Source organism: Borostomias antarcticus (assembly GCF_949987555.1).
Source record: "Borostomias antarcticus genome assembly, chromosome: 1".
Lineage (NCBI taxonomy): Eukaryota > Metazoa > Chordata > Actinopteri > Stomiiformes > Stomiidae > Borostomias > Borostomias antarcticus.
This window is the reverse complement of record NC_140234.1, coordinates 53,890,606-53,917,805: the sequence shown is the minus strand read 5'-3', so window position 1 is coordinate 53,917,805 and position 27,200 is coordinate 53,890,606. Positions and strand designations below refer to the sequence as shown.

At 46.6% G+C, this 27,200-nt stretch overlaps 1 protein-coding gene across 2 annotated transcripts; it reads right to left on the bottom strand.

Annotated features, from left to right (window-relative positions):
* Window positions 1-1,488: 1,488 nt before the first annotated feature.
* Window positions 1,489-25,529, bottom strand: LOC311309303 (rho GTPase-activating protein 32-like). 2 transcript variants are annotated; one of them, XM_084438519.1, is made up of 22 exons: window positions 25,407-25,529; window positions 20,919-21,032; window positions 19,848-19,950; window positions 19,560-19,651; window positions 19,210-19,294; window positions 15,506-15,592; window positions 15,224-15,349; window positions 14,037-14,129; window positions 13,776-13,898; window positions 10,725-10,802; window positions 10,470-10,551; window positions 9,793-9,942; window positions 9,581-9,683; window positions 9,315-9,459; window positions 8,050-8,132; window positions 7,737-7,844; window positions 7,346-7,491; window positions 6,999-7,212; window positions 6,486-6,634; window positions 6,222-6,296; window positions 4,989-5,717; window positions 1,489-4,737 (listed from the first exon to the last, which is right to left on the bottom strand). In XM_084438519.1, the coding sequence occupies exons 2-22, from the start codon at window positions 21,005-21,007 to the stop codon at window positions 2,459-2,461; spliced, it is 5,139 nt and encodes a 1,712-aa protein (XP_084294645.1). In that variant the 5' UTR covers window positions 21,008-21,032; window positions 25,407-25,529; the 3' UTR covers window positions 1,489-2,458. The 2 variants fall into 2 exon arrangements, with proteins under 2 accessions (XP_084294645.1, XP_084294644.1); XM_084438518.1 differs by lacking the exon at window positions 25,407-25,529 and adding an exon at window positions 24,830-25,031.
* Between the last annotated feature and the right edge of the window lie 1,671 nt (window positions 25,530-27,200).

Sequence of the window (27,200 nt, the reverse complement as noted above, 5' to 3'; positions counted from 1 at the left end):
ATCATAGCAGATACGTGCTTCTTGTTTGTGAATGAAAAAGAGTGAATGTATATATATATATATATATATATATATATATGTATATATAGCTAAAACCTAAAAGTGTTAAGTTGTGCCCCGGTCTCCCCTACATGTCCCTTGGCCATTTTCACCTCAATTACAGTAGCCGCTTTTGGTAGCCATCCACAAGCTTCTGGTTGAATCTTTGACCACGTCTTGATAGATTCGGTGCAGTTCAGCTAAATTTGTTGGCTTTCTGATATGGACTTGTTTCTTCAGCACTGTCCACATGTTTTCAATGGGGTTAAAGTCAGGACTTTGAAAAGGTTATTTTTGACCCCATGTTTGGGGTTATAGTCCTGTTGTAACACCCAACTGTGCCCAAGACCCAACCTTCTGGCTGATGATTTTAGTTTATCCTGAGGAATTTGGAGGTAATCCTCCTTCATTATTATTACATTTACTTTCTGTTAAGCACCAGCTCCATTGGCAGCAAAACAGGCTCAGAATATTACCACCACCATGCATGACGGTAGGCATGATGTCCTTGGGGTTAAAGGCCTCACCTTGTCTCCTCCAAACTTATTTCTTATCTTACTTCAGTCGAGCCTTAAAGTGCCACTTCTGTTGCACTTCTGTACACATACAGTATTGACAAATATAATACTGTATGTGTATGGTGATGGCACAGTTCAGACAGGATCAAGAAATTATGTTTCTCGCCATTCACTGCACCTTACTTCTGTTTATACTTCCTCTATACAGTAGTGCGGTTTGGCTCAGAAGCATTTCGTTATATTTTTGCATCCCGACAGCGAACAATAAAGTGCTCTGACACTAAAATGAAATAAATATTTAATAAATACGGAATCTCTGGAACTGCAGGCCTGTAATAAGTGTGTTCAATTATTTTTAGTTGCCTATTTGAAATGATTGGACGGCTTACCTGCCTGCCTAGTGAGTGTCATTTGTTTCCTCCCAGTTTGGAGGAGTGGCTTTGGAGGGAGGCTTGAAGAGAGGGGCAGGGATTTTGTCAGTCTTTCAAATATTTTAAGTCTTAGCAGGAAATCACAAACCGTATATTGCACCTTTAATCTTGAGATATTTGTCAATGTCTGACAGGCCGCTGTGAGGGATGATGATTATCTACTTTTAGAACATTACAATTTATGTATGGACAGACAGAGAAACATCATTTGTAACTAAAAATTATAGTAAACTGATTTTTCACTCAAGCCTCAATGGCATGTTAGAAAGACCCTTTCTATGTGATACTACAGTGCCCTCTGCTGCTGGCTACCAAGACCACTGTCTGGATTGCTGTTCAACTCCTTAAAAGAGAACTACCTCCACTACTTCAGAGGCCACTAAGAATAAAAAGGAGTCAAACAAACTATAACCTGTCACAGGATGTTTTTATTTCTTTGTTTCCTCAAGAAAATAAAACATTGAAATGTCTTAGCAGTATATTATTTACAGTTTTAAGTACTGTAGCATCTTTAATGAATAAAATAATTAAAACATTAATTTTGTTAGAACATCTCTAAAAGAGAAAATATGCATTTCATGGCACACTACAAAGCTGTAAATAGTTTCCTTTTAATGGAAGGAGTGCTTTATATCATCTTCTACAGTGTCACATTTAAAAGCATATACATTATAACAAGACTACAGTACTGACCCTTAGTGGTAGACACAGTCCTCCTTGGTCCTTTACTTTGATTATCTGAGTGCTCGGTGAGTGAAGGGGAGAGTAGTGTGAGTGAAAAAATATGCATTTAGTATTGTCTATTAAATAAAGCAAAGAACACCCAGAAGTGCTTATTTACCCAGCACCTTCTTCAATTCAATAGTTAGAAAACATAAAAATCCAAGGAGTTCTATGCAGGTGGACATGAGTCACATACAGTATGACATTTCTGATACTGTAACCCTTACAAAGTGCATGTTTCAAACTTAAGTGTTAAAATAATCTAATCAGCTATGCAAACAATGCAAAATATTGGCCATTAACCGCAGACGTACTCCAGCAACAATTATTATTACCCTTACTAGTATGGTACAAGGGCATTTTCTCTGTTTCTTCTGAGTTATATATTTTCAAAAGACTATCAACAATTCAGAGGTCATTGTACACAAATTGTCACAAATGAAATCATAAATGTTTGGACACAGAAAGTTTGACAAAAACCTAATAAACCATTTCCTCCCACACAACTACACCAGTCATTCTCATCCAATTTTTGTGAGAAACTGCATAGGATTCCATCCATCCATTCATTCCCAATGTAAATAACACCAACTGAACAAATAATCAGTGCCACCTCTCAGTGGTCTTGGAAACAGCTTATGGGGCTTTGCATTTCACCCTCTGTATAAATATCAGCAGTCTGTTGTTCTGGCAAGGTACAGTACAGAGAAAGGGCTGGTCTCCTGACATCAGATCACTGGGCTGTGTTCACTCAGCGTAGACCCCAGCCTCTGGCCTCAGACCAGAGTGGAGGAAGGCTCCTTGACCCAGGGCCTTAGACAGCAGTCTGTGGCTGTGGGGAGACATGCAGCCGTGGCCAGAGAAGGGACCGGCCAGGGCTTTACCGGACCTGGGGGTTTTGGGCCTGGGAGCTGGGTAATACCCTTCCAGGTTTTCGTAGTGTGCAGGTCTGGCTTTGGTGCTCTGAGTCCTTCTGTGGTGCTGGCTGGGAAAGGAGCCAGGCTGGTCCAGGTCCAGGTCCAGGGGTGACTTGGCGTGGTGGTGGTAGCGTCGAGGTTCCTTGATGCTCTGCGATCGCCCCGGTCTCCTTGGAGCACTGGGTTTCAACCTGGCGGAGCGCGAGTAACTGTTGACAGCATTGCTCATCATCACCCTGTCCTGGTCACGACCGCGGCTGTGGCTCCTCTCGCGCTGCTCTGTGTTCTTCAGATTGGAGCAGCTCCTCTCTTGGAGCGAGGGGACTTTGCAGAGCTGAGGCTGGGACCTGGGTGTCTGGGCGGCACCCTGCCTCGATTGGCTCCTCCTGGAAACACTCTCTCTCCTGGGCTGGGCTGGCTCATCGACGGGCCAGTTGGTTCTCTGGTGTCTGGTGACATCGGGCTCCGCCACCTGGGGTCCCGGCGAGTTTCGGGACGTGGCCCCTGCGTCCCTCTGACTGTCCACCCTGTCGATGGAGAGGAGGCAGGCGTTCCCCGGATCTGACCTGCTCCTGGTGTGCATGATCGCTCTGCCCCTGGAGTCACTCTGGGGGAGGGGAGGGTCCAGGTTCTCATATGGAGACATGATAGGGCCCTGAAGCCCCTGCCTAGCTTTATTCTCCTGTCTGACTGGCTGATAGACTAATCTATCAAACCCCTCTGGTTCACAGGTCTCATAGATGACTGTGTCCCTGCTGTCCAGGAAGAGCTCCCTGTCCGTGGGCGGGATGTGGTGGGAGGGGTAGCAGTAATAGCCAGGCGGCCCTCTGTCCCTGGTGGAGCGCATGGTGTAGGACTGGCTGTGTCTGATTCGGCTGGTCCTGTAAGGGTCTACATAGCAGTAGGGGTCATCTACAGGGCTGACGTCCGAGTAGGGTCTGTAGCGGTAGTGGACGCGGCCGTTCTCAAAGTATGGCTGAACAGGGGGGTGGTCTGGCTGGACTAGCCACTGGTACGGCGTCTCCTGGACATAGAACATGCCGTCTGGGGGAGGGGCCTCAGTCTCAGCCAGCCGGACACGGCGGAGCGGCGGCGCGTGGAAGGAGCGCGCCCTGCGGATGGCGGGGTAGCCCGCCGCTCTCTCCTCCGCCCGCTGCCACTGGCCCCGGGGCTGGTGTGCGCTGCCGGGGCGCTGGTGCTCATCCCTGGGGGAGCCTGGGTACTGAGGGGAGGAGGGGTGGTAGTCCCGGAGGCCTGACGTGCCATAGCGACCATCGCCTGAGGACTTGTATACGGGGCCCTGGGGACCCGGCAGGCTGTCAGGTCGAGAGAAGTGAGGCACTGACCCCTGTCCTGCTGCGTTGACCCTGAAGTGTCTGTACGCCTCGGCCTCAGCCAGCCCCAGGGCTCTCTCCTCCTCTGGGCCGCAGTGGTGATGAGCAGAGGACGGCTGAGAGGGGTGTGGAAGCGCCTCCTCCACCGAGGCCGGCATGGACGCCTCAGCCAGGACCGAGCGATAGTTGAAGGCATTGACAAAGTCGGTGCTGGATTGGCTCTGAACGTAGCAGACGGGCTGAATGGGAGGGGATACCCCAGCTCTGTTGTGATAGGTGGGCACTGTCTGTGGGGGAACAGCCCCCAGAAGCCTCTCTCTGCCTTCTCCCTGGTTCCTCTCGGACCCCTCCGGGCCTGCAGACCGCATTGGACTGGCGGGCGATGTGAGGTGTCCCTGAGGGCCCTGCTGCAGTGTCTCTGGGCTCAGGTGGACAGGCAGGCTGCGGGCAGGGACGGGCCGGTAACAATGGCCGTCTACGGGGGTGCTGGCTGAGGGTGATATCGGGGCAGCTGTCGAGACCTGCGGGTCGGCGAAATCCTGAGGTTGGAGCTGGAGATCAGAGGGCCGAGGGGGTCTGTCCTGGCCGTGCGGGAGGTCCTGTCTCTGGGGTGGGTAGCCGCCGGGGATGTGGGTCTGGGTGGTCCTTCTCTGGGAGCTGCGGCTACTGGCCTTCTGGGCAGATTCGGCCAGAGCCAGGGCCAGCTGCCGCGCAGCACTCGTCAGCGGGGGGTGAGGAGGTAGGACAGACACTGAGCTCACAAGTCTATCTGCTCCTGGGGGGGGATAAGACAAACAACGCTACAGTATGACAGGACAAACAACGCTATGATAAGACAGGATGAGACAAGACACAGAGGCTTTAATAAGAAACCAGCCTAAGGGGAAATCAATTCTCATCAACCTCTAAAATATCAACGCAGAAGCACATAGCCTAGGACACAATGCTTCTACAATATATAAGCAAATTATTCTGGTGTATGATTTTAAGACTAATAATCTAAGTTAAGACTGGCATGCCACTGACCTGGGTCCGGCAGGTTCTGTGCAGCCTGGCTGTGTTCTGTGAGGGCTGAGATCCGGCTGGCTGTGCTGTGGGGGCTTGACAGCTGGCAGGGGTCTCCAGGGTCACTCCCCGCCCTCCCCGGAGCCTCACAATCATCCCGAGGGGGGGAGGAGGAGGGGAGAGGCGGAGGAGAGGGGGACGAAGAGGCACCCCTGACGCAGGAGACGCAGCGCGGTGCTGAGGCAGCCACGGTTCTCACATCTGCTTCAGCCACAGGCGGGGAACTGGAGGACTTCTGCCTGAGCTTGGGGGACATGGGCGGGGTGAAACCCTCCCCTCCTTTCACGCGGATGGGGCTGATGTCAGCAGACTGGGAAACGCTGATGGCGTTGTTGGCAGAGGAGATGGGTTCTGACTCGCTGGAACCCCCGGCACTTCTCCTCCATCTCGAGCTTCCCTTGCGTCGAGAGGCGGGGTAAACTGAGGGCGGGCTGCACTGGAAGGACATGGGGTCAAAGTCCAGGGAGGAGATGCCAGGGTCAGGAGGGCAGAGGTCAAGGTCGTCCTCCAGATACGGCGGAGAGGTGCGTTGTGGGATACGGACGGGGTCGGCACCCTTCTGGCCCTTCTTGGTGGGGTTGTTATGGTGATTACCTTTGACCCTGGCTTGCCGCAGGTCATCCCTGAATGCAGTGGAGAGGGCTTCGCTGGTGGAGCGAGGTCTGGAGGGGCGGTAGCTCTGTGACTCCCCTGGAACAAGGACAAAGCTAGTGTTAACATTCACAGGGAGGCTTGAACATTAGCTATAGGAAACTAGACTGGACTCAGGCGAGGTGCCAACTTGGGCCTTATACGGTATAACCCCATAGCATGTGGGTACGGGGTCAACTTGTTTCGACTTTACTTGCTTTACTTTTTTTCACCGCTGGTCGTCATACAGTAGCAACGCCCGTGACGTCATATAGAGGGAGTTTCCCGCTTTCCCTGCTACGCTAGAGGAGTTTCACTTCCTCCGCACTACTCGAGAGCAATCGCGAAATGGGAATAAATATCACACACTGTACTGTATATAAACACAAACAAACACAAAACTGCTTTCTTAGATCAATCAATCTTGTATTAACTAAGATATTCCCTGGATCCGCTCTAATAATTTTGGAGCGGATCCAGGGAATATCTTAGTTAAGTTAAGTAACAAAGTTAACTTATGCACACACTATACTAGTAAAGGTGTCAGAGCCATTATCACTGTACCTTCCATATTGTGCAAAGAAGTGAGAGATTCTTCACTTTTAGCAGAGCGCAGTGTTCCACTATCTCCTCTTCCACCTGAAGTGCAAAATTATGTTAAGCCTATTCATATAGGTACGTGTGTACAGTATATATTTGAATCTGTTAATGAGGACAATGTAAGAGGTGCTAAAGTGAAGTTTACACCCATCCGACTGATCCTAGCAGCTAATTTAATAAGCAGGCTCCAGAGAAGTCATTGGATGCGCGAAGTGATGTCGGTCTGACCTGGCAGAGCGATGCTTTTGATCTCATTGGGCTCACTGGGGTGGCGCTTCAGCTTGCGTTTGGCGATGGACGAGGACTTGCCCAGATGGAAGAAGGAGAGCCAGTTTCCCACAGGAGACTTCTTCACCTTCCCCTGAGCCCCCCGCTTACTGTGGAGACAGTCACAGCACAGTCACAGGATTTACAGCCACAAGGTTCCCAAAAGTACATTATCTATCAGATACTGCATGGTGTTTGAGATGGTGTATATTCAAAATCGTTCAGTGGAAAAATAGCATGTTCCTTTCAGCAGTTGTACTGCACTTGTTATAAGGTTTGAGGGGGTGTACTATTATGCATGTCTGATGCACATAGCATGGAAAGTTCAGCTAACTAAATCAAGTGAGATGTGTTGACTAACCATATAAAATGTTCCTTTAATTCACCTAAATGTTTTAATGTAAGATGGTTGAGGATTAGATTTCACTGCACTTTCACCACTGTGTCTCTGCCTCCTGTAAGGCACCTACGTACCTCTCGGTGGGGAGCTCGATGACTGTGTGGAACTTGCCCTGGAGAGCACCGGGCCCCTCCCCCACCTCGATGTACTCGCTGTGGCTCAGGCTGGGGGTGGTGACTGGGGAGCCCAGCTGGGCCTGGGTACGAGCCTGGGCCTCCTCCAGAGAGAGCAGCTTGGTGGACGGGGAGCACACCATCAGAGACTTGGGCCTGGCCAGAGTGTTGTGACCTACCGGTGGAAAGAGAATCAAATTATTATAATTATTATCATTAACCCCTGCGCATACCGTAGATTAATATCGAATCGTAATTCCTTTTTATTCACTCTGAGTGAATCCTCTGCGTGAGGGACGCCGGCCTACCTGTGCCCTCTCGTATGAGGGCGTTCAGTTTGGGGCTGAAGAGAGCCTCGGTGTTGTTGAGGATGAACTCCACCACCACTGACTGGATGCGCACCTCCATGAAGGCAGCCGTGCCGCTGAAGCAGGCCGACTCGATCTGCCTGGACCTGAGACACAGATACGGATACAGATACAGCGTGCCCTACTTCCCTGCTGGGTACCACTGGGACATGCCCCAGTTCCCCGCCACGCTCAATAACTGTCAAGATTTGGTTCAGTTCATGTCACAGATTCAGACTCCCATCAACACTCCCCAAAGAGGTCCAGGTGTCATCACTGGATATAATGGAAAACCAACAGAAAGAAAGACATCCAACCAGTCCAATAATGGCAGGGCTGATAACTCGGTTACCTGAGCAGGTTGGGCGCCCAGACTATGGCCAGGTTTTTGGTGTGCATGTTGGTGATTGGGCTGAAGGTGGCCAGATGAGAGAGATGCCTCATGAGAAACTCCAGAGTCCTGCAGATCAGAAAGCACTGAGGATCAGACAGACAGTACAGGAGCAGTCACATAGGACTGACCAGCAGATGGCACCCTATCACAATTGAATCCAATGCTAAATGAACCACATGGCATTCGATAAAGCAGGAGCACACTGGAAATTACATTCCGGAGTGCTTCCATTTCTGTCCAGCAGGATGCACTGTGAGTCCACAACACTGACCTGTAGTGTGGAGGAGGGAGCTGTTGGATGACGTTGTGGATTCTGACCAGCCTCTCCTCATCCGTGGCTGCCGACACGGCCTCCTGTGGAGACGGAACATCAAAGAGTTCAGTGCTGAGATAGGCTGATAATGGGAGCATTGGGACCATTCTGTCCTTTTATTGTCATTTTCCCTTTGTACCGCTTTCTTTAATGGAGTGAGTCCCATGACTCCCCTGACAGAACAACAGGACAGCAACCTCCTGCTCAATGGCTGCAGGGAGGGGGACACTCCCCCATCCACACCGAGGGAACAGCAGTGGAGACAGTCAGCTGCTTCGGATTCCTGGGAATAAACATCAGCGAGGATCTGAGCTGGTCACACCACACAGGCGTGGTCGTGAAGGCAGTGAGACAGCGGCTCTTCTACCTCCGGGGGCTGAGAAGGTTCGGCATGGACTCCAGGATACTCACCAACTTCTACAGGTGTACCATCGAGAGTATCCTGACTGGTGGCATCTCGGACTGGTATGGCAGCTGCACCACCCTCGACCACAAAGCTCTGCAGTGGGTGGTCAAATCAGCACAGCGCATCACCAGGACTGAGCTGCCAGCCATCCTGGACCTCTACAGCCAGCGCTGCAGGAGGCATCCAATCCCGAACCAGCGGGTCCTCTCCCACCCCAGCCATCCCAGTCACAAACTGTTCACACTCCTACCATCTGGCAAGCATCCGATCCCGAACCAACAGGTTCAGGAACAGCTTTTACCTGCAAGCCACCCGACTCTTAAACCACTGACCTTAAGACGTACACGCCCACTGTGCCTGCACGCGTGGGTGCACACGCGCACAGCACCTTAAATGGTGACTGCCACTTTAGTTTATCTACATTGATGTTGCACTGCATACCTAGTTTTACTCTATTTTATTATATTTTACTATATTCCATGCCCTTTAGCCTTATTTTATTATGCAAAGTTGAGTCGGCTCGGACCCTAATATTTTCATTTCTGATAATGATGTTGCATTGTTATTGAGTATATGACAAGAAACTTGAAACATGCTGAAAACCTTACCCTACTTTCTGCATGAGGTTACTTCCCTTGGTATTAGGCAGCTCAATGCAGCATTTGACTATTTAAATCGCCTGTTCAGAGTTAGAACGCCACTTTCTGGGTTATCTCCTGTGAACCGGGTCATTCACTGTTCATCCTCCATCGATCCTTATCGTTTACGTTTACCCGGCAAACCCACCCCGTCCTGCTGCCAGCGACCCGCTGCTTACCGAGAACCTCTCGTAGAGCTGGTAGGTGAGCAGGGGGTTGGGCAGCTCTCTGAAGTACAGCTTGCACAGGGAGCCCACAGAGTGGATGTCCTGTCTGAACATGTCCCTGGTGAGGTCGGGGATCTGCTCAGAGTCAAATTCATGCCTAGAGAAAGACAGAGAGAGAAGGAGATATCGGAACATTCTGTTCTATGAGCGTGAGACTGGGAGGACAGGTGGGTGATGGGTTTTTCATTCTACCGCACAGCTAATGCATGGGGACTCACCTCAGCTTCTGGATGTTGGATGAGATTCCAGAGAGACGGTACATCCCATCCACCACGCCATGTTTCTCTATGAACTCTGTGCAGCTCCTTATGACCTGGGGAACTAGAGGAGACCAGACCAGGCCATGACAACCGAGAAGAACATCATCCGCCCCACCTCTCTCCACGAGTCCAAAGACAGGAAAGAGCAGGCTTCAAGGTGAAAGACTGACCGTCGTGGCCTGAGTTGAGGAGGTGTTCCCCCAGGTCGCAGCCAAACACCCTCTCCCTGAGGATCCCACGCTGCCTCAGCTTCTGAGGGGGCGGACGAGACTTCATGAAAGTCCTGAGGAACGTCACCAGCTTCCCGTGCTTCTTACACACTGAACGGAAATCAACACACACTTTAGGTTAGCTAAAGTAAGAAATAGCTCATTTCGGTCCTGTAGGTGCGGCCAACATATGTTGGACGAGCTGGAGCTCTAAGGTATCTACAGTTTCTTATGCCAATATAGACAAAAGTCCTTAATTAAATTTAATTTAACAAAAGTCCTTAATTTGGCCTGATCGACAAAGCAAAGTTTGTTGAATAAGTGTTGCAGAGAAATTTCAAAAGTACTCACAGTTGCACTAGGGTTTCCCGAACATGGCGGTGGGTTTTGAAAGCTCGGTGCTGGTAATAAACATTTTTAATATTTTTTCTAAAAACCTCCAAGAGACTTCATTAAGGACTTTTGTGTACGATGGGATGAGGAACTGTAGATACGGAGAGCGCCAGCTCGTTGGCTGTACCTACAGAACCGAAAGGAGCTTCAGAGTCCCCAGGAGCCATACATAAATCATGAAGAGGAGAGCAGAGCGAGGCGCCATGTTGTTGATGCTCAGGGAAAGAGTACAGCTAGAACAGTACCTGGTTTAGGCACAGAGCTGGGCACACAGGCGGGGATCTTCTCACTTATCAGCTCAACACAATCATAGGGGAAGAAGCCCACCTGCAGAGAGAGGGGGCAGTATGTGAGGGAGAGAGAGAGAGAGAGAGAGGGAGCAAGAGAGAGAGAGAGAGATATGATCTAAGGGACATTAAGTAGCCATCACTAGGTGTGGGATGCAGAATATAGGCCACTGCACGTTTAGGTCATACATGATATGCCCTGAGTTGATTTACCTGAAAGCCATGTTTCCCTCTCCACCATCCAGTGTCCTCTTTGGGAGGCATGTCAATGACTGACACTATGTCGCCTACCTAGAACATGGACAATATAGACATGACCAGCAGAAGAGAGTTTTAGACCATTGTGAGTGCTAGAAAAATATAAACACACACCGTTTTCTTCACCGTTTTTGTATTTAGGAGTTTAAGAGTGATTGTTAAGGCCATGTGATTGTTCTGTCCGTGTCCGTATAACTGTGTTTTGTGTTCTGTTCTGTTCTTCTCTTCCGCTTCTCCCCTCAATCTCATTCAATCATTTAGGTGTCCGTCAGGTGTTCTCTGTCACCTCGTCAACTGTTCCCATCCACTCCCATCCAACCAGCCAATCAGAGGCCAGTAAGCTGTTCATCAATCAACTATTTCTCCTATTTAAACCCCACATCTCTTTGCATTGTTACTCAATTTTTTTTACTGTGTGTATTTGCATGGTTGGTGTCTGTAGCTACTCAGTGTTGGTCTTTGTCAGTCAAATCATTTTCACTGTATTAGTTTATTCATTGTCACAAGTTTGTATTTATTTATTTATTTTTTCGTTTTATTGGGGGTTTTTAACTTCTTTTTACACAGAATACGACACCACACAGTGTTAGCCAAGAATTCATCGGGGGGGGGGGGGTAATCAGACATTAAGCTCGCGGACAGAGTCCCAATGAGCCTCCAAGCTTTTGTCAAAGTCTTTCAGCAGGCAGGCTGCCCGTGCCATGTTTAGCAAGTCCAGGTACTCCTTCAGCCACGAGTCCCTGGAGAAGCAGGCTTATTTACACTCCTTCCAGTTTAGAAGAATTAAGCGCTTTGTAGTTAAGCAGCCCAATGTCCACAGCCGGTGAACAGTCACTCCTACACTATCGTCTAGTTTATGGCCCAGCAGACATGCTGTTGGACAAACAGGAAAATTAACATTTCATTAACATCGAAAAACTGTGACATAAGGGATATTGTTTCTGACCATAGTGTTTTAACAGCTGGACATTCCCAAAGCATGTGGAGTAGCATAGCAGGATAAACACCAATGTACTGTATACAGAGGATTCACAGGTAGGTTTGAGGCTGCCTTTCTGTGTCTCAAAGTCCTGGCTAGTGATTGTAGGCTAGGTCGAAAAGGTACGTCTTGAGATCTCACTTGAAGACCTCCGTTGTTGCTTCTTAGGTAGGGTGTCCCAGAGGTTGGGGGCATAGAAACTAAAAGCTGCCTCTCTGTGTTTCTTGGTCCTGGCTTTTGGAACTGTTAAAAGTTCAGTACCTGAGGATCTGAGTGGTCTGTTGGGCATGTACCTAACAAGCATGTCTGAAATGTATTCTGGTGAGTGACTGTGGAGAGATTTAGACTAGTAATAGTATTTTAAAGTCTATTCTAGAGTTGACAGGTAACCAGTGTAGTGATTTTAAGGCTGGTGTGATGTGTGCCCCTACTGCAGTATAGAGGTTATTATAATATATTTTTTTAAAGATTCGTTAATTACAGCTGCATCACATTATAGTGTGCCATGCTCGTCTCTTGCTGGGATTGTCTGTCTGTTCTCTATTTGTTTCAATTTGTGAGCTAGCATCTTCCCTGCCTTGTCTCCAGATTCAAAATCTAATCTATGCAAGCGGAAAAGGGCGAATGCTGTCTCCTTGTGCAGAAGCCTCTGCAGATCTGCCCTAGTGGTGAGGAGTGAACTCCTCAGATCTGTGTTGGATGGATCTAGCATGTGCTGTTCCTCTAACCTCTTGAGTTTGATGTTTAGTTGGGATTTTGCCTCTCCACGTTTTCCATTCTCCGCTGAGGCGAAGCTGATTAACCAGCCCCTACATGTAGCTTTAAAGGCCTCCCAGACTGTGGCCACACATGATACAGATTTTAAATTTAACTCAAAGAATTCAGGAATTTGATTTCTTATGATGGAGATAAAGCTTTCATTTTTAAGAAGAGAAGTATTGAGTCGCCACAGTCTGGATTTGCGAGGGTTGGCTGGAGAGAAAAATGTGAGATTGCAGCGTGGTCACTTACAGTACAACAATGCTATGCATCTTTATCTCTAGAACATTTTGAATCAAGTTTGAGGACATCATAATATAATCAATTCTAGAATATGAATTATGTGCCCCAGAATAAAAAGAATACGCATGAGCATTAGGGTTGACACACATCTGTTATAGTAAGCTGAGATTGGAACTCCCTCATAGCTACAGATGTCTGCCGAGTTAGACTCGTCCTCATAGTCAACCTGTTGCTCGAAGTCCGTGTGAGTCGGCATGTTACCGGCCAGACCAAAGACGTTTGAGTCGGTTTTCTACTTATCCTTTCTGGTAACTCGTTTTGTCATTTCCGAATACGCTGACATATGATCCATTTACCAACTTCCCTCAATTAAACCGAAGTCCACTGGATATATTTTGAGTAAATTATGAAAAAGGGAGAGCCAATTTGACGTCTAGCATGCCATCTTCACCTGTCAGCTCATGTGACTCATGTCAGTTTATGAGGATTGCTTCATTGTCACAAGTTGCTACTGGTTCAGTTAAGTGGACCTTTGAATTTCTTTTGGTCTGTCTTGTTTGTTTAGTCCTTCAGACGGCCAAGGGGACAGGTAAGCTGCCCATGGGCATACACCCCATCACGTAGTTTACTTGTGTTAAATACAGTACACTAGGCTAGGAGCAGGTGCCACCCTCTGTATCCCTCTGTATTTTTTAGATTATATTGTATAGTAGGTAATCACTATGATTTATTTTCTTTGGCACCGTTCAGAGTTCCCTTGTTACCTGTAGCGTTGTGTGCGTAAATGTTTTATAATATAGATACTATCGTTTCTGCTCACTGTCACTGTGTTGTGCCCGCACCACATCAACCTTCGCATACTATTGTGATTGGCCCCTTGCCCTCCCCTAGACCATGGGGGGCTGTAACACCGATTATTATATGATTGAGATGAGATAGATGACAGGTGGACATGAGCTAAAAGCATTTCCACTGTTCTATAATCCACAATCCACTGTTCCAGAATCCTGATGCCTATAAGTCACCTCAAATGTCAGTTCGTCAGTGGCCTGGGCAGTATAGCGCTTGGTGACGTGGGCAGCAGCGATGGCAGGAACATTGATGGAGGACTCCTCTGACACCAGCATATGATTGCCCTTGTTGTCAATCTGGAACAGACCATAGAAACCAAGGACAACAACAGCTCAGCTCAGAAGTAAGGTGGGGTACGCGGAGTCACTGTATGTGTGATTGTCTAGAGTTGATCTGATGAGTGCGTGAGAGAGAGGGACGAGCTGCCGATGTACCTCCATCCATGTGAGCACTGGGCCACAATTGATCTTGTTGTCAGCAATGGCAGAGAGACGGGACAGGTAGGCAGCCAACATCTTGGTCACTGTCTGAGGAGAGAGACACACAGGAAGATCAGGCAGTTCAAACTTAATCACAGAGCCAGACGAGTGACGGAAGTACATTTGTCATGATGACCTTACTGTATCCCATCTATCCCACTGAGTGTTAATTTTACCAACAAGTAGATAGAGAGGTAGGTATATACTGTAGGTAGTTAGATAGTCAGAGAGGTAGGTAGGTACTGTAAGTAGGTAGGTAGGTAAGGAGTCTGGTAGGTACAGTAGGTAGGTAGGTGGTGTAGGTAGAGAGGTAGGTACTGTAGATAGAGCGTTGGTTTGTAGGTAGGTAGGTAGGTTGGGAGGGTGGCAGGTAGGTAGGTAGGTGTAGGTAGAGAGAGAGGTTGGTAGGGGTACTGTAGAGGTAGGTAGGTAGGTAGGTGTAGGTAGAGAGAGAGGTTGGTAGGGGTACTGTAGAGGTAGGTAGGTAGGTAGGTAGGTGTAGGTAGAGAGAGAGGTTGGTAGGGGTACTGTAGAGGTAGGTAGGTAGGTAGGTAGGTAGGTAGGTGTAGGTAGAGAGAGAGGTTGGTAGGGGTACTGTAGGTAGGTAGGTAGGTAGGTAGGTAGGTAGGTAGGTGTAGGTAGAGAGAGAGGTTGGTAGGGGTACTGTAGAGGTAGGTAGGTAGGTAGGTAGGTAGGTAGGTGTAGGTAGAGAGAGAGGTTGGTAGGGGTACTGTAGAGGTAGGTAGGTAGATAGGTAAGGGGAAATTGCAGTGTTCAAGCAACAGTATACAAAGGACAACAAAGCGCAATTATACAGTAGTACAACTAAATACAAATTTACAATCGATACAAAATATACAATAAATCCAAATATAGAAAAGTGCAACTAAACAAGTATATAACAGTCGATCGATTCTTTTGAATGCCTAGATTGTCAAAACATGCCTAGGTGTGCAGGATTCAAGTACAGTATCAATCAAGTACAGCGTGCATTGTTGGTAAATGTACATGTCCTGTGTAAAGAGCCTTAACACCCTTAGCTGACTCAGGTCCATAGTGTGCAGCCAGTCAGCAGAAACATTGAACAGTCTGATAGCAGCTGGGAAGAAGCACCCCTGGAGAGCTGTATACCCCACTGTTACCTCTCCAGTGTCCAGGCGGGGCAGCTCAGTGAGCTGGGAGAAGCGTCGGTCATAGATGCACAGGTGCAGGTGTTTATCAAGAACACGGAAGTCCTCGTAGGAACGCTTCACCAGCCAACTGCGGCTCTGAGAGACGGGAATGGAGAGAGACACGAGACTAGGGTTAGAAAAACAGTCCCAAAATTGATGAATTAATGAGGATCTACGTACTGTAATACAGTTTGATAGCTATCCTGAAATAGTGACACATATCGATATCCTCGGTAGATAAAATCTCAGTACCTGACAGCCGATCTGGACAAGGAAGAGGAGCTCCTTGGAGTCCAGAGCAGTCTTCTGCCCCTCACTCTGGTCCTCGCTGAAAGTGAGCTAGAGAGCAGGGAGATAAGAGGTATGGATAGATTAGGTGGTGGGGGAGAGACCATACTGTAAATAATGGATGAGCACCGTGAAAACCTGTTCACATTCCACATGTCTGCTTCTCATAACCGGAGCTTTCCTTCTGTGGGTTTACATACTGTCAGGTGAACCTTAACGAGGAGTGGGTGGTTGGCGGTGAACATTTCCTACACTGTGACACTGACAGTTTGTGCACTTGACATTCTACTGTCTGCTCTCTAAAAATACTGCAGTCTGAGATGCACAGTATAATACATACGGTACAGTATGCTGCTCAGAGGAAATCCCCTGGTGTCTGTGTAGTTTTAGAGGGTTCTTGTTTCATATCCTGCACTTTCGATTCCAATACATGAGGAGGATCAGAGCAGTCTTGGGGAATAAATTGATTGTAAACATCGTAAGATTTCAAAGGCCTGCATGTCAAGGGAGGGTTTGGGTTATTTATAACACTTACCATCTAATCTAGACACACAGTTACACACAGCACATGTGACCTAGTTAGACACCATTGCTCACCCATACCGCAAACCAGAGCTCCTCCACAGACTAACACAGAATTAGGAGGAACCCAGTCAGAACACCTGGAGGAATGACCTCTATAACAGTCCTAGGATCCCGTATGCCGGGGACATGTGACATACTGTATGTGGTTTGGGGGTCATCAACGATCAATAGAGTTTAGAAGAATAGTCACAAGACAAGATTAATGTAGGTAAAAGCAGTGATGGAGGTCATGTGGTTTGAGGGTTGATGGCTAGTGAGATAGTAACTTAATTATGAGTGATAGCCTTGTAGTCTGGAGAAAACACAATCGTGTAATGGCACTAGTGAAACTCCACAGCACTGTGAGTGGTGCACAATCGCAGTCTTCATCCGTCTCAAAAACTCCATCTGACTGCATAAAAAGCTCTTCCACCAATTCCTCGTACACCACCCCCCACCCCCACCCCCCACACCCTAAATGGAAAGAGATAACCCCACACAGAGCGACACAGAAGCTCCCCAAATAAAAACATGCTGGCAGCCATTAACTACAGTATCCTTAACACATGTGGACCCCAGAAGCACAAATGAACACATACCTAGCCACACACCGCCAGATACCTGCCAGTAAACTGCTGCTGCTCCTGATACAGTATATCCTCCCTCAGTAGCACAGCTGTCCTCCGGTGTGAGCTGCGCTCTTGGATCTCCAGTGAGAGCTCGCTAAAGCGGAGCTCCCAGCCCACCTCTGGCTGCTGGAGGCAGCGCCGAGGAGATGGAGGAGCCGTGGCTGCTACAGTAGATTCATTAGAGTTAAAGAGATTCTGCGCGGCTTCCGCTGGGCTCCATGTGAAATACTCCGTTGGATGTTCGCTGCGGTTATGGATTCCACAACATCCACTGTTCTGTAATTATGCTGAAGCAAATATAAATAAGAGGAAAGTCTCCCTCTCTCACCCTCCCCCTCTCTCCCTTTCCCCATGTGACAAAGAAACCTGACAGTTCATGGGCTATGACAGTATATGGGCTACACAAGGAGAGGCACGCACGCATTGGCACAGCGAAAGGGTACAGCCCACCCGTATCTAATTCAAATGGTCCTGGTACAGAGAATGTAGGTAATCTGGAGCAACAGCAGCCCAGCTGACAGTGTGTGTGTGTGTGTGTGTGCCTGCGTACGTATGCATGTGTGTGTCTGGGTATATGTGTGTGTGTGTGTGTATGTGTGTGTGTGTGTGTGTGTGTGTGTGTGTGTGTGTGTGTAAGAAGGCTGCAGGAGACTTGATCCGTTCTATCCCTGCTGGTCCTTTGTGTGAGTACTAGGGCGAACACATGAGTCATGCGAGTCGCCACAAGGACAAAGACGACCACCCCCCCCCTCCCCCCCAAACAAAGTCTATGTAAACTATCGCATCGCAACAGCATTAAGGTAACCATTCATATGTTATACATAGAACTCGTCTGCTGTAAAAAACAATGAAAACTCTCTGTTCTCCCTGGAGTGATGCTTCTATCCTAGCTCATCTTCCGCCTGTAGGTCCACTCAAGGTCACGGAGACTCCAGTGCAGATCCATTCTCAGCAACGCTACTGATGGAGCCAACAGGGCCATGCAAGCCAGGGGAGAAATCCTATTACAGCATAAGCACGCTGCTCTGGAGGTCCTGTCGGCTGTTACACATATTATACGTAGACTAGACACACACTAAATAGTGCATACAAGCACATGTCTATGGTGTGTAATAGCCACGTGAGTCTCCCTTGTCTGTGAGAGATGAATGTGTGGGATGAGGAATAGACTGCTGCTGCTCTCTGCTGGCAAGCAAACAGAATTACACAGAAGTTAACCAGGCGGTAAAAGGCCATTTTAACAAATGAGTGAGTAGCCTCTTCTGCTTGGCCACATCTTCTTATCTCCGCAGCAAACAAACTCTCAATCTCAGTCAAACTCCTGCCACACAGGAACCTGTGTTGACGGAGAGGAAACAATTTGTGAACTGTGAACAAAAGTGCCCTGTTAAGCCATCCCAAATTACCTACTCTTCCTATAGTAGAATACAAGTACAGACACTAAGGCTCTGTACCATCATACCATCACTGGAGGCCGGTAGAGTAGTCAAGGGTATATGGAGGTATATGGAGTATACACCCTTTTTTATCCACATACACACAGTATCCCCATTCTTATCTACCACTGATGTAAAAAGGAACAACTTCAGAATATTTGCTTATAGTACACCCACTTCTTCAGTCACCATGACACCACTGCTGGAGGCTATACAGATAGTTCAACTGTTCTTCTGTTCACTGAATTTTCTACACTCTCCCCCAGCCCCTTCTGGAGGCCTGAAGCAGCTACAGTTCAAACTCTCCAGTTGAGAGGAAAGGGCAGCTATGGATGCTCCAGTGAGCTGGTAATCCAGGAAACCATGTTCTCCTTCCCTGGTCGACATCAACTGCTTAATCCAAGTAATACTGTGGATCAAGTTTACCCTGAGCGGATCAGTGTAGCATGAAATTGAATACTATTTAAGCAGTGGATTACCAAACTGACTAGATGAGGATACTTAAAGAAAAAGGAAAATAAATGGAGCATGGGCTGCTTGATATTCACAAGGATTTCATAATATTTCAAACATACTGTAGCATACAGTGTTATATATTTATTTTTGTCCAAGTGCATGTTTTGCATTATTTATTTCAATAATTTTAGTTAAAGCTAAAGCTGCCATGCACCCTGTCCTATGTCGTCTGCAACAGTGTATGCCATTACCCTAGACAAATTCCTAGTCTGTGTGTACCATATACTGTACATGGCCAATAAATCGGATCTTGAATCTTGTAGAGAGCAGGTTTTTCTTATGGAGTCAGGGGAGGAGTGGGGTCAGGTGAGGACACAGGGCTCTATGAATGGGCCATTAGAGGAAAGGTTCACTCATGTCCACGTATGAACTCCAGCCAAGGACACAATTACCCAGATATTGCTCTACCAGGAAAGATTTATCCTCCTCCATAGAATGACTGTGACATCAGAGTGTCATAAGGGTTAGTCAATGAATGAATGCATGAATGAATGAATGAATGAATGAGTGTTCCAGGCCTCACCTGCACACTGCCAAAGTCAACATTCTCATAGTGGAAGTGGGCACACTCGGCCAGCCTGGGAAAGTGACCTCTGGGGAACGTCAGCCTGAACAGAAACAGAAACAGTCAGTTGGCTAGCTAGCTACCTCATCAGTATTCAACTGGCTGATTCACTGAGGGAGAAAGAGCAGAGACAGAGAGAGAGAGAGAGAGAGAGAGAGAGACAGGAGACAGGAGAGCGACCCCCCAAGCTGAGCAGAATGCCTTAGCCTCTCCCCTCATAATTTTACAGCACATTTTACTACCCTGGTTTAGAGCCCTGGATTACAGCTCATAATAGTGTGTTGCCGTTTGGACTGGGGAGCACCTACTTCTTCACATTCTTGACCTTCATGCTGGCTGTGCTGACGCAGGATCGTAGGGGCGGCTCGGCAGGATGCTCTGTGACCTCATCGCTCCTCACCTGCCAATCAACACAGGGGATACTCAACGTGGCGGATCAACCTGTCAAACCAATCGCTAGCCATGCAGCATGAGCAACCTGCTTCTACATAAATACACTGTTCCAGCCTTAACCTTGCTAGCAGTTTCGTTATGAGCAGAACCAGAATTATACCATATAAGCTAACCAAATCAATAATGGTTTAGGTAAATAGTACCATGGCAGTCACTAGGGGATGTTTTTCTGGCAGAGAATATGAGTCCCTGTTCCCTTCTGGGAGAGGGACGTCTTCACTGGGGCTAGTACAGGGTGACACAGCCCTGCAGGGGGAGGAGAGAGGGACACACAGAGAAAGGAGGGGAGGGAGAAAGAGAGGAGGAGGGGGGGGGTGGGGGGGGTGAGTAAGCGTCCAAAAAGGATTATTCTGCTTAGGAGACTTCCACCAGAGGGAGCCAATGAGGAAGGCAGACATATTCCCATCATGTTTCAGGGTTTCAAATAATGGCATTGCACCATTACTGCCGAGCCCAGAAACCTTGCACAGACATTCTGCGCAAGTCTTGTTTACATCCTTGCGCCGTCAATGTCAGACACTTAATTCCACTTATACAGACAGTCAGAATGTTGTCCGTAGCAAAGCCTCCAAAAAGGAACGCATAGAGTCAACATGTTCTCGGCAAAAGAGTAAACTGTAGCAGCTTCTCACACTTGGCAAGATCAAAACAATGCTTTGGTGGCCTTTTGTGTGTATTCAGGTAAGAAAACCCTTCTCTTTGAGTGAGTCAGCATTCAATTCTCCCACAAGGGAGTACTTCACAAAACCCGCTGTTGAAATGGGAGACATTGTGCTGTGGAGAGAGGGGGAGAAGTCTATTCAGGCCATGTTGTGTCGGGGGACAATGAGGAGGAGAGGCAGCCTCAGACTTGTCCTGCCTGTCTCAGATAGAAAGGCTAAGTCATGCAGTCATTCACCCTCATGGCTCTCCTCTGAGATCAGGAGATAAGGACATTGCCACGCTGCAAATGTGATCCCTGACGAAAGCTGATCCACTGCCAGTTGGTTCATTCTCCTGCATATGGGTACATAGATACAGAGTCTAGGCGGGATGAGGTTTGATGATTGATTAAACCTCATCCTCTTTTAGTATTGATCTCTCTGTAATATACAATACATGCACACCTCCCACACACACACAAACACACTGCTCTCTCACTCACACACACACGACTAACCCTCTATACGTACGCAAAAGCGTGCACATCTGCAGAGTCTGAGAGAGTAACTCACCCTTCAAGGATGTCACCACTTCCTGGTTCTCCCCGGGGTCCTGACGCAGCATTCCCGATCACCGAGGTAACCCCACAGCCAGCCTCCATGATACTGGCTCACTGCAACAGCCGACTGACGAGAGAGAGAGGGAGGGGGGAGAGGAAAGAGGAGTGGAAAGAGGAGAGTCAAGCGTTACTAGGAGGCAGTCAGACGTTAACCCGCTACCACCTGCAGCACACTCCCAGTCCACTAGCATCTCATCGCTATGGACAATTAATGACAGAGGGCTAAAATGCCTGATAAAAGAGGATACTTGGAGTAAACGTTTGAATCCTTCATGGACGTCAAAGTAGAAATAAGCTCTAGATCTCCACCTGCATCTGTGAGAAGCAGAAACTGCCCCGTCCACTGAGTCTTGAGTGACAGCCAGCCCCTAGGAGGATGTCTTAGCAGAGGCCTGTGTCATCATCAGTATAGCTCTTTATGTACTGTAAATACATAAGGAATGCTCTGACAGAGTGAAAACAAACACCTCACCAACACGCTTCTCAACAACCAGCATTTACTACTATTTACTGCACTCAACAATGAAAGTCGGTGTGTCTAGGGAAAACAGGACTGTCTACTCTCACACTTTTCTGGACTTCAGATAAGAATCTCCTCAGCCATTGATACTGAGGGTACTTTTTCCCTTTCCGCAAGCAGGCCATCTAATCACAATGGTAGATGTTTGGCGTAAGGAGTAGTAGTAGATACATCAGCTCAGCCATTAGCTAGCGTAGCAGCTCCCTAGCAGCCTGCTGGCCCAGCGCCACAGAGCGTTGCTGACTGGGTTCCACACAGCCTCCTGACTCAGCAGAATGTGACCAACCAGACACACGGGCCAAAACCAGACTCCACTCCACTCTACATCATCTCATCTCTCCAAAGGCCACCGTATCCTTGCCAGAGGATACCCTGGCCTATACGATTACAACATTGAGCACTCATAGGCTGGAAAGAAAGAGTCGGTTGAGAAAGGGAATATAGTATTACAACACAAACACACATTTATTTATTTTTAAAAGGAAGAAAAAAAATAATAAACTTTGTGTGTGTGTGTGTGTGTGTGTGTGTTTGGGGGGCTTACAAGTCATGGTTAGACTGAAGGGAGGAATCATTCATAGTAAGACACAAAAACAGGTACAGTACACTCTGACCAGCCTAAATGTTGCCTTGAGCAATCTTGACAATGCAATCTTGTATCTTCTCTTCACTAAAGTGAGGCATTGCATTCATTGTTTTCCTGATGAAATGTTTCTGTACATGGAACAAAGCCTGACCAATTGGGTGAAATAAAGTGTGATTCTTTTCAAATACAGTATGCTTGACAATTACATTGTGTGCTGTAGATACTCTGTACTGCCTGCCTCTTCAAGGTATCAAAGTCCATTGTTTTAAGCATGAGATGACTTACAGAGCCACCCTCAGTTAGGAAACAATTAACTTTATTTTACCTTCCCCAGGCGGCCAGGAGTCTCCCTAAAACAGACCTACAACCATCCGAAGCACAAAATATCCTTCTTTGAAAAGTATACTGTCTAAGGCTATTGTATTAGCAAATACAGTTTCACAATGAGGGCCTTCAATGAGGAAATTGGACCACTGACTTGTTGTAATCATTAAATTCATAAATTAATTTGCTTGGGATGGAAATTGCGTGTGTCATTTTTTAAGAATGCCTTTTATCTGCTTCTCTGCCAGTATACATTGGCTGTGCATAAATCTGCCTCCAATGTATGTAGAAGACACCAGCTCGACAGGAGAGATGCATCTCTGAAGTCAGGAGACTGAGACAGCATACTGTCTCAGCAGACGTCTGATGGCCTACATGGTATTTCAGGAAAAGTAGGGCAGCCTATGCAATTTTGGATGCTGTTTATGAAACCTGTGTTCCAAGGGTTAGTGTAATGCTATGCTATGGGAGCAATGCCATGGAGAAAGGCAAGCCTCTGTAGCTACAAGCACACCACACACCTAATGCATTTGCTACAGCATACAGCGCAAGTAGGCCACAGACAGAGAGCACAAATTTGTCACCTTCGGCAATGAAAGCTAAAGCGGGACAGGGTGATAAAGGAAGACTAAAATGGCTGCTGTTTAAGACATCTGTTACAATGCTGTACTGTTCCAGAGTCTTTCAGGTCATCGAGCAGGCTCCACCCAGACAGCTGAGCTCCCTTCACTGAAAAGAACCAGGGGTGGAGGCAGGACCATTTTCATCAACAACAACATCTCCCTGGGTTTGATAAGAGACACACCTCCCCGGAGTATCTGACTGATCCATCTGGCTCCGAGAAACTTTCTTTTCTCTCCTCCTCCGCTCTGGAATGCGCTCAATAAAGCTGCACGTAATGGAGGAGGAGGCCAGGGGTTGCTATGGCAACCTCTCCCCCATCCGCCGTGACTGCTCCTCCACAACTAAAGATGAGGTGGCAGGAAGAGGAAATCAAACCTGGCGCAAACCACTGACCATCAACTCAAGACAACCGCCCTCATGCCTTTCTCTCAACAATGGAAAGATATCTTTCCAGCCCATCCCACAGAAACGCATGTGCCTTATCTCTGTCTCAGTGTGTCATTGTGAGCTATGCACAGGATAACAATGACTCATTAAATAAGGTTGACACCTATACTGCTTTTCTTCCCAGGAAGAATCATATGATTTTGTAATCATATGTTTTTTGCTTTAAATCTCCCATCCTCAGATTAACTTTGTTTCATTGCTGAACCACTGAATGAGGCTGCAATCATTCTTTGTCCTATTCCAGACAATCAAGGACACGCTACTCTCTCTGAACCCAGGCTTCAGATACCTACACTATGGTTGAATATGTAGCCTGTATCAGAATCAGGATCAATCTGATTTGCCGTGGTAGTTTTTACACATACTGTAGGCTACTAGGGAATTGGCAAAGCAAAAGGCTAGGGAATTGTCCAAAGCAAATACCTAGTATGTGTATAAACTACCATGGGATATAAAACTGATTCTGATATAGCCTACATATTCAACCAAACATGGGCTACAGTTCATCTTATCACAGAGAGAAGATATAAAAATCACTGCAGCCAAATGTTTGTTTGAGAGCTTAATACTTAAATCCACATCTGTAGCTACAATTCCTAGACAGTAATACTCTTGCAAGTCATCTGCTGGATTCCTTTTTAATGCCTGGTCCTTGCTAATGATCGTTTCCTGAATCCTGACATAACGCGACCGGCATCGAGTCACCTTTGACCTCAAACTGAGCTAAACTGGAATATTCTTACAGTATCAAAATGGAGTCTAATCAAAATGAGGTTACGTTGATAATAAAAACTGACCAAAAAACTCCCATCAGCAATGTTGAACCATTTCGGCTGCAATGCCAATTCACTGAAAATATGCGTAAAGAGTTCTTGCTGTTTGGAATCGGTATAATGACTATTATTGAGGAGAGGTGAATATAACTCTTAACTTGACACAAGCATAGGTAGCCTACGGTGGATGCGTATGCAATGAACAGCACTGTTGTAAGTTTGTAGGCTACCTAACGTGGCCTTATTTGACATCATGCATCATAGAGTGCAGCAGAGGCCGCATCATACTGTAAACTAACTTTCCAGGGGCGTGTTGGACCCTCAATTCGTTTCAATGACGCGTGTGAACATAGATGCAGGATAGAGCTACGTACGTAAAATGCAGCCTACGTAAAACATAAACTGCGTTACTGTATACTGTCTTCTAATAACCTTCAAATGTCACAGACAGCACAGAAAACGCTCGAGTGGTTACAGAATACAAAAGCAGCGAGTAGATGTGACAACGCATAACTAAATAAACGATCGACAAGCGGATGTAGAACACGGGATACGTAGCTAAACATGGAAAGGTCCGTTCAAAAACATACCTGTATCTGCAGGACACCACCTTTCTCCTCTGTTCTTTATCAGCTACGATAAAAACTCGTCGGTTCTTCTTTAGCATCTCACTGCGAAGTTCAGTTTACGCCGCGGTTGGACGAAAGTCAGAGGCTTATCATGTGAAATCATGTAGGCTAGGAGTAACAGCCGAGACGCTGTGACTGCACCCGACACAGCGTGCGCGCAAAATCCAAGCGTGCACGCGTAAAGTATGATAAATTATATTTTTTTAACGATAGGATAACGGCACACAGTCCTTATCAAATCAGTTGTGTAATCCATTAGGCTACTTGTCTTACATTCTAAATACTCATTTGGCAAGTTCTCTTTTGGTAACCATGCCCCCGCAGTCTACAGAACGTCAGCAAGTGAAGAAACAGATAATGTAGGCTACATCATCTTGTGACCATAAAAATAGCTAAGAGGTCATAAAAAGAGAATCATACTGTAGTTTCTATCATCGCAGGTGCGGCGTGTGTACTGTGTATCCAGAAACGGCTGTATTTGCTAAACTAAAGAGGAAATTAACATGGGTACAAAGGTCATTCTTTTGTGATGACATACCTTATTCAAATCAGTTTCTCATTCTCCAGTAGGGCTAAGTCACCAATCCTCCCTCACCTAATCAGGAAGCTGTAAACAGAGAGCTCACTAGGTCTAAGTCAAACACCTAGGTCATCAAAGAAAGTGTGAGCATAGCACTGGGACCACATTAGACTTGGGTCAAATGTGTCTGGCTCTACTCTACACCTTGTGTCCAGTAAGAGAAACTGCACCCACTGTTAGAGCACACAATAGTAGGCTACACAATCATCAAGGTTTTTCTGATAAACAGACAAGACACTTTCATCCACGTTCAAGACACTCAGAAAGACAAGACACGTTCATCCACTTTTCATGTTTTTTATTATATCAAAATACAAAAATTTGAGAGGAAAATTGTACATGGGACTAAGCGTTGAAAATGATATGACAAGAACACAATGCTGCTGCCAACTTCTCATAGACATGCCATACAGTATATAGATCATGCGGTAGGCCTTCGGTGGGCTACTGTATGTCTATGTCACTAAGCCTTTTCTCATAAACATTATGCCACTATCTTGAGCCTACAGTCCACCTCTGGTCATCAGACTTCGTATCCGTCCAGGCCACTGGTGGTACTAGGCCAGTGTGTTTTTGTTTGTGTTCAGTATTTATCCTGAAGAACAAAGTTTTATGGCAGTTGAATATGGAGTGGGTAACACATGATCCCAGACAATATTGAATTCCCTGGACAACAGTGGCAAACAAAAAAAAACTAAAACTAAAAACATACAGACTAGTATTTTACATAAGGCTTTGGTACAGCACCATACAGTATGAGTTAATTGCTTACAAAAAAAGGTTAAGTGAAAAGAAAAATTTCCCAATCTATTTTTATTTTTTTTAAGAATGATGACTCAGCAGGTTATCATTCTAAAATAAACAATAAAGTAAAAGGTGTTATATGTTTTTGCTTTGAAGTATTTACATATGAACAGTTATACACGTTTCAATTGAAAAGGCATATTGAAACAGATGAAGCGCAAAAGACGACAGAATACAGAATGTAAACATGTGATGTACAGCACAGAGTTCAATGGGTGAAAATATGCAATGAAATGTTATACATTTTCTTCCTTTAAGCACAACTGGTTTGCTTATATGAGCATTTGCTAAAACAGTCAAAGATGTAGTGCTTATTGTAGCCTACAGTAATAATACATTCTAGTTTCTCAGTGCTGGTACACATGGAAAAACAGAGAACACAGGAAATACTACATATTCCATTTTCTGTCCAATCACAACCAGGTTGAATGTTCATGACTGATTGCTAAATTGGCGTTTTGTATTGTCTCTACATGCAAGATTAATACAATGAAATCAAATTGGTATTATCCTACCTGCACCTATTGATGCACTAAAAGCCTTAAGCAGAAAAACAGAAAACAAAACCTCTTCTAACAGTACCTCCAAAGCAGCCCTCTTATATGCTGTGCATGTTTTTGTTGAATAAGCAAAAAAGTCCGGAAGACTGAAGACTATACATTTGTAAAATCCTACATGAAGAATGTATCAGCAATAGCTTTTCCAAACATACAAGAAGAATTAGCTTAGGATACAAACGTTGTTTGATGAGTGCTCATTTAGAGTAAACTGTACAGTACTCGTAAGAGAGTTTTCGTCATTGGTGGTGAAATCACGAGAGAAGGTTATTATGCCCCTGCAGTTCTGTGCTTGAAACAGTGCTGTCAATAAAAGAGTTTAGACCTGTAGTAGGAAGTGTGGAAAGATCTCCTCATGATCTGCCCATGCTCTCAGACTTCCCCGTACCCC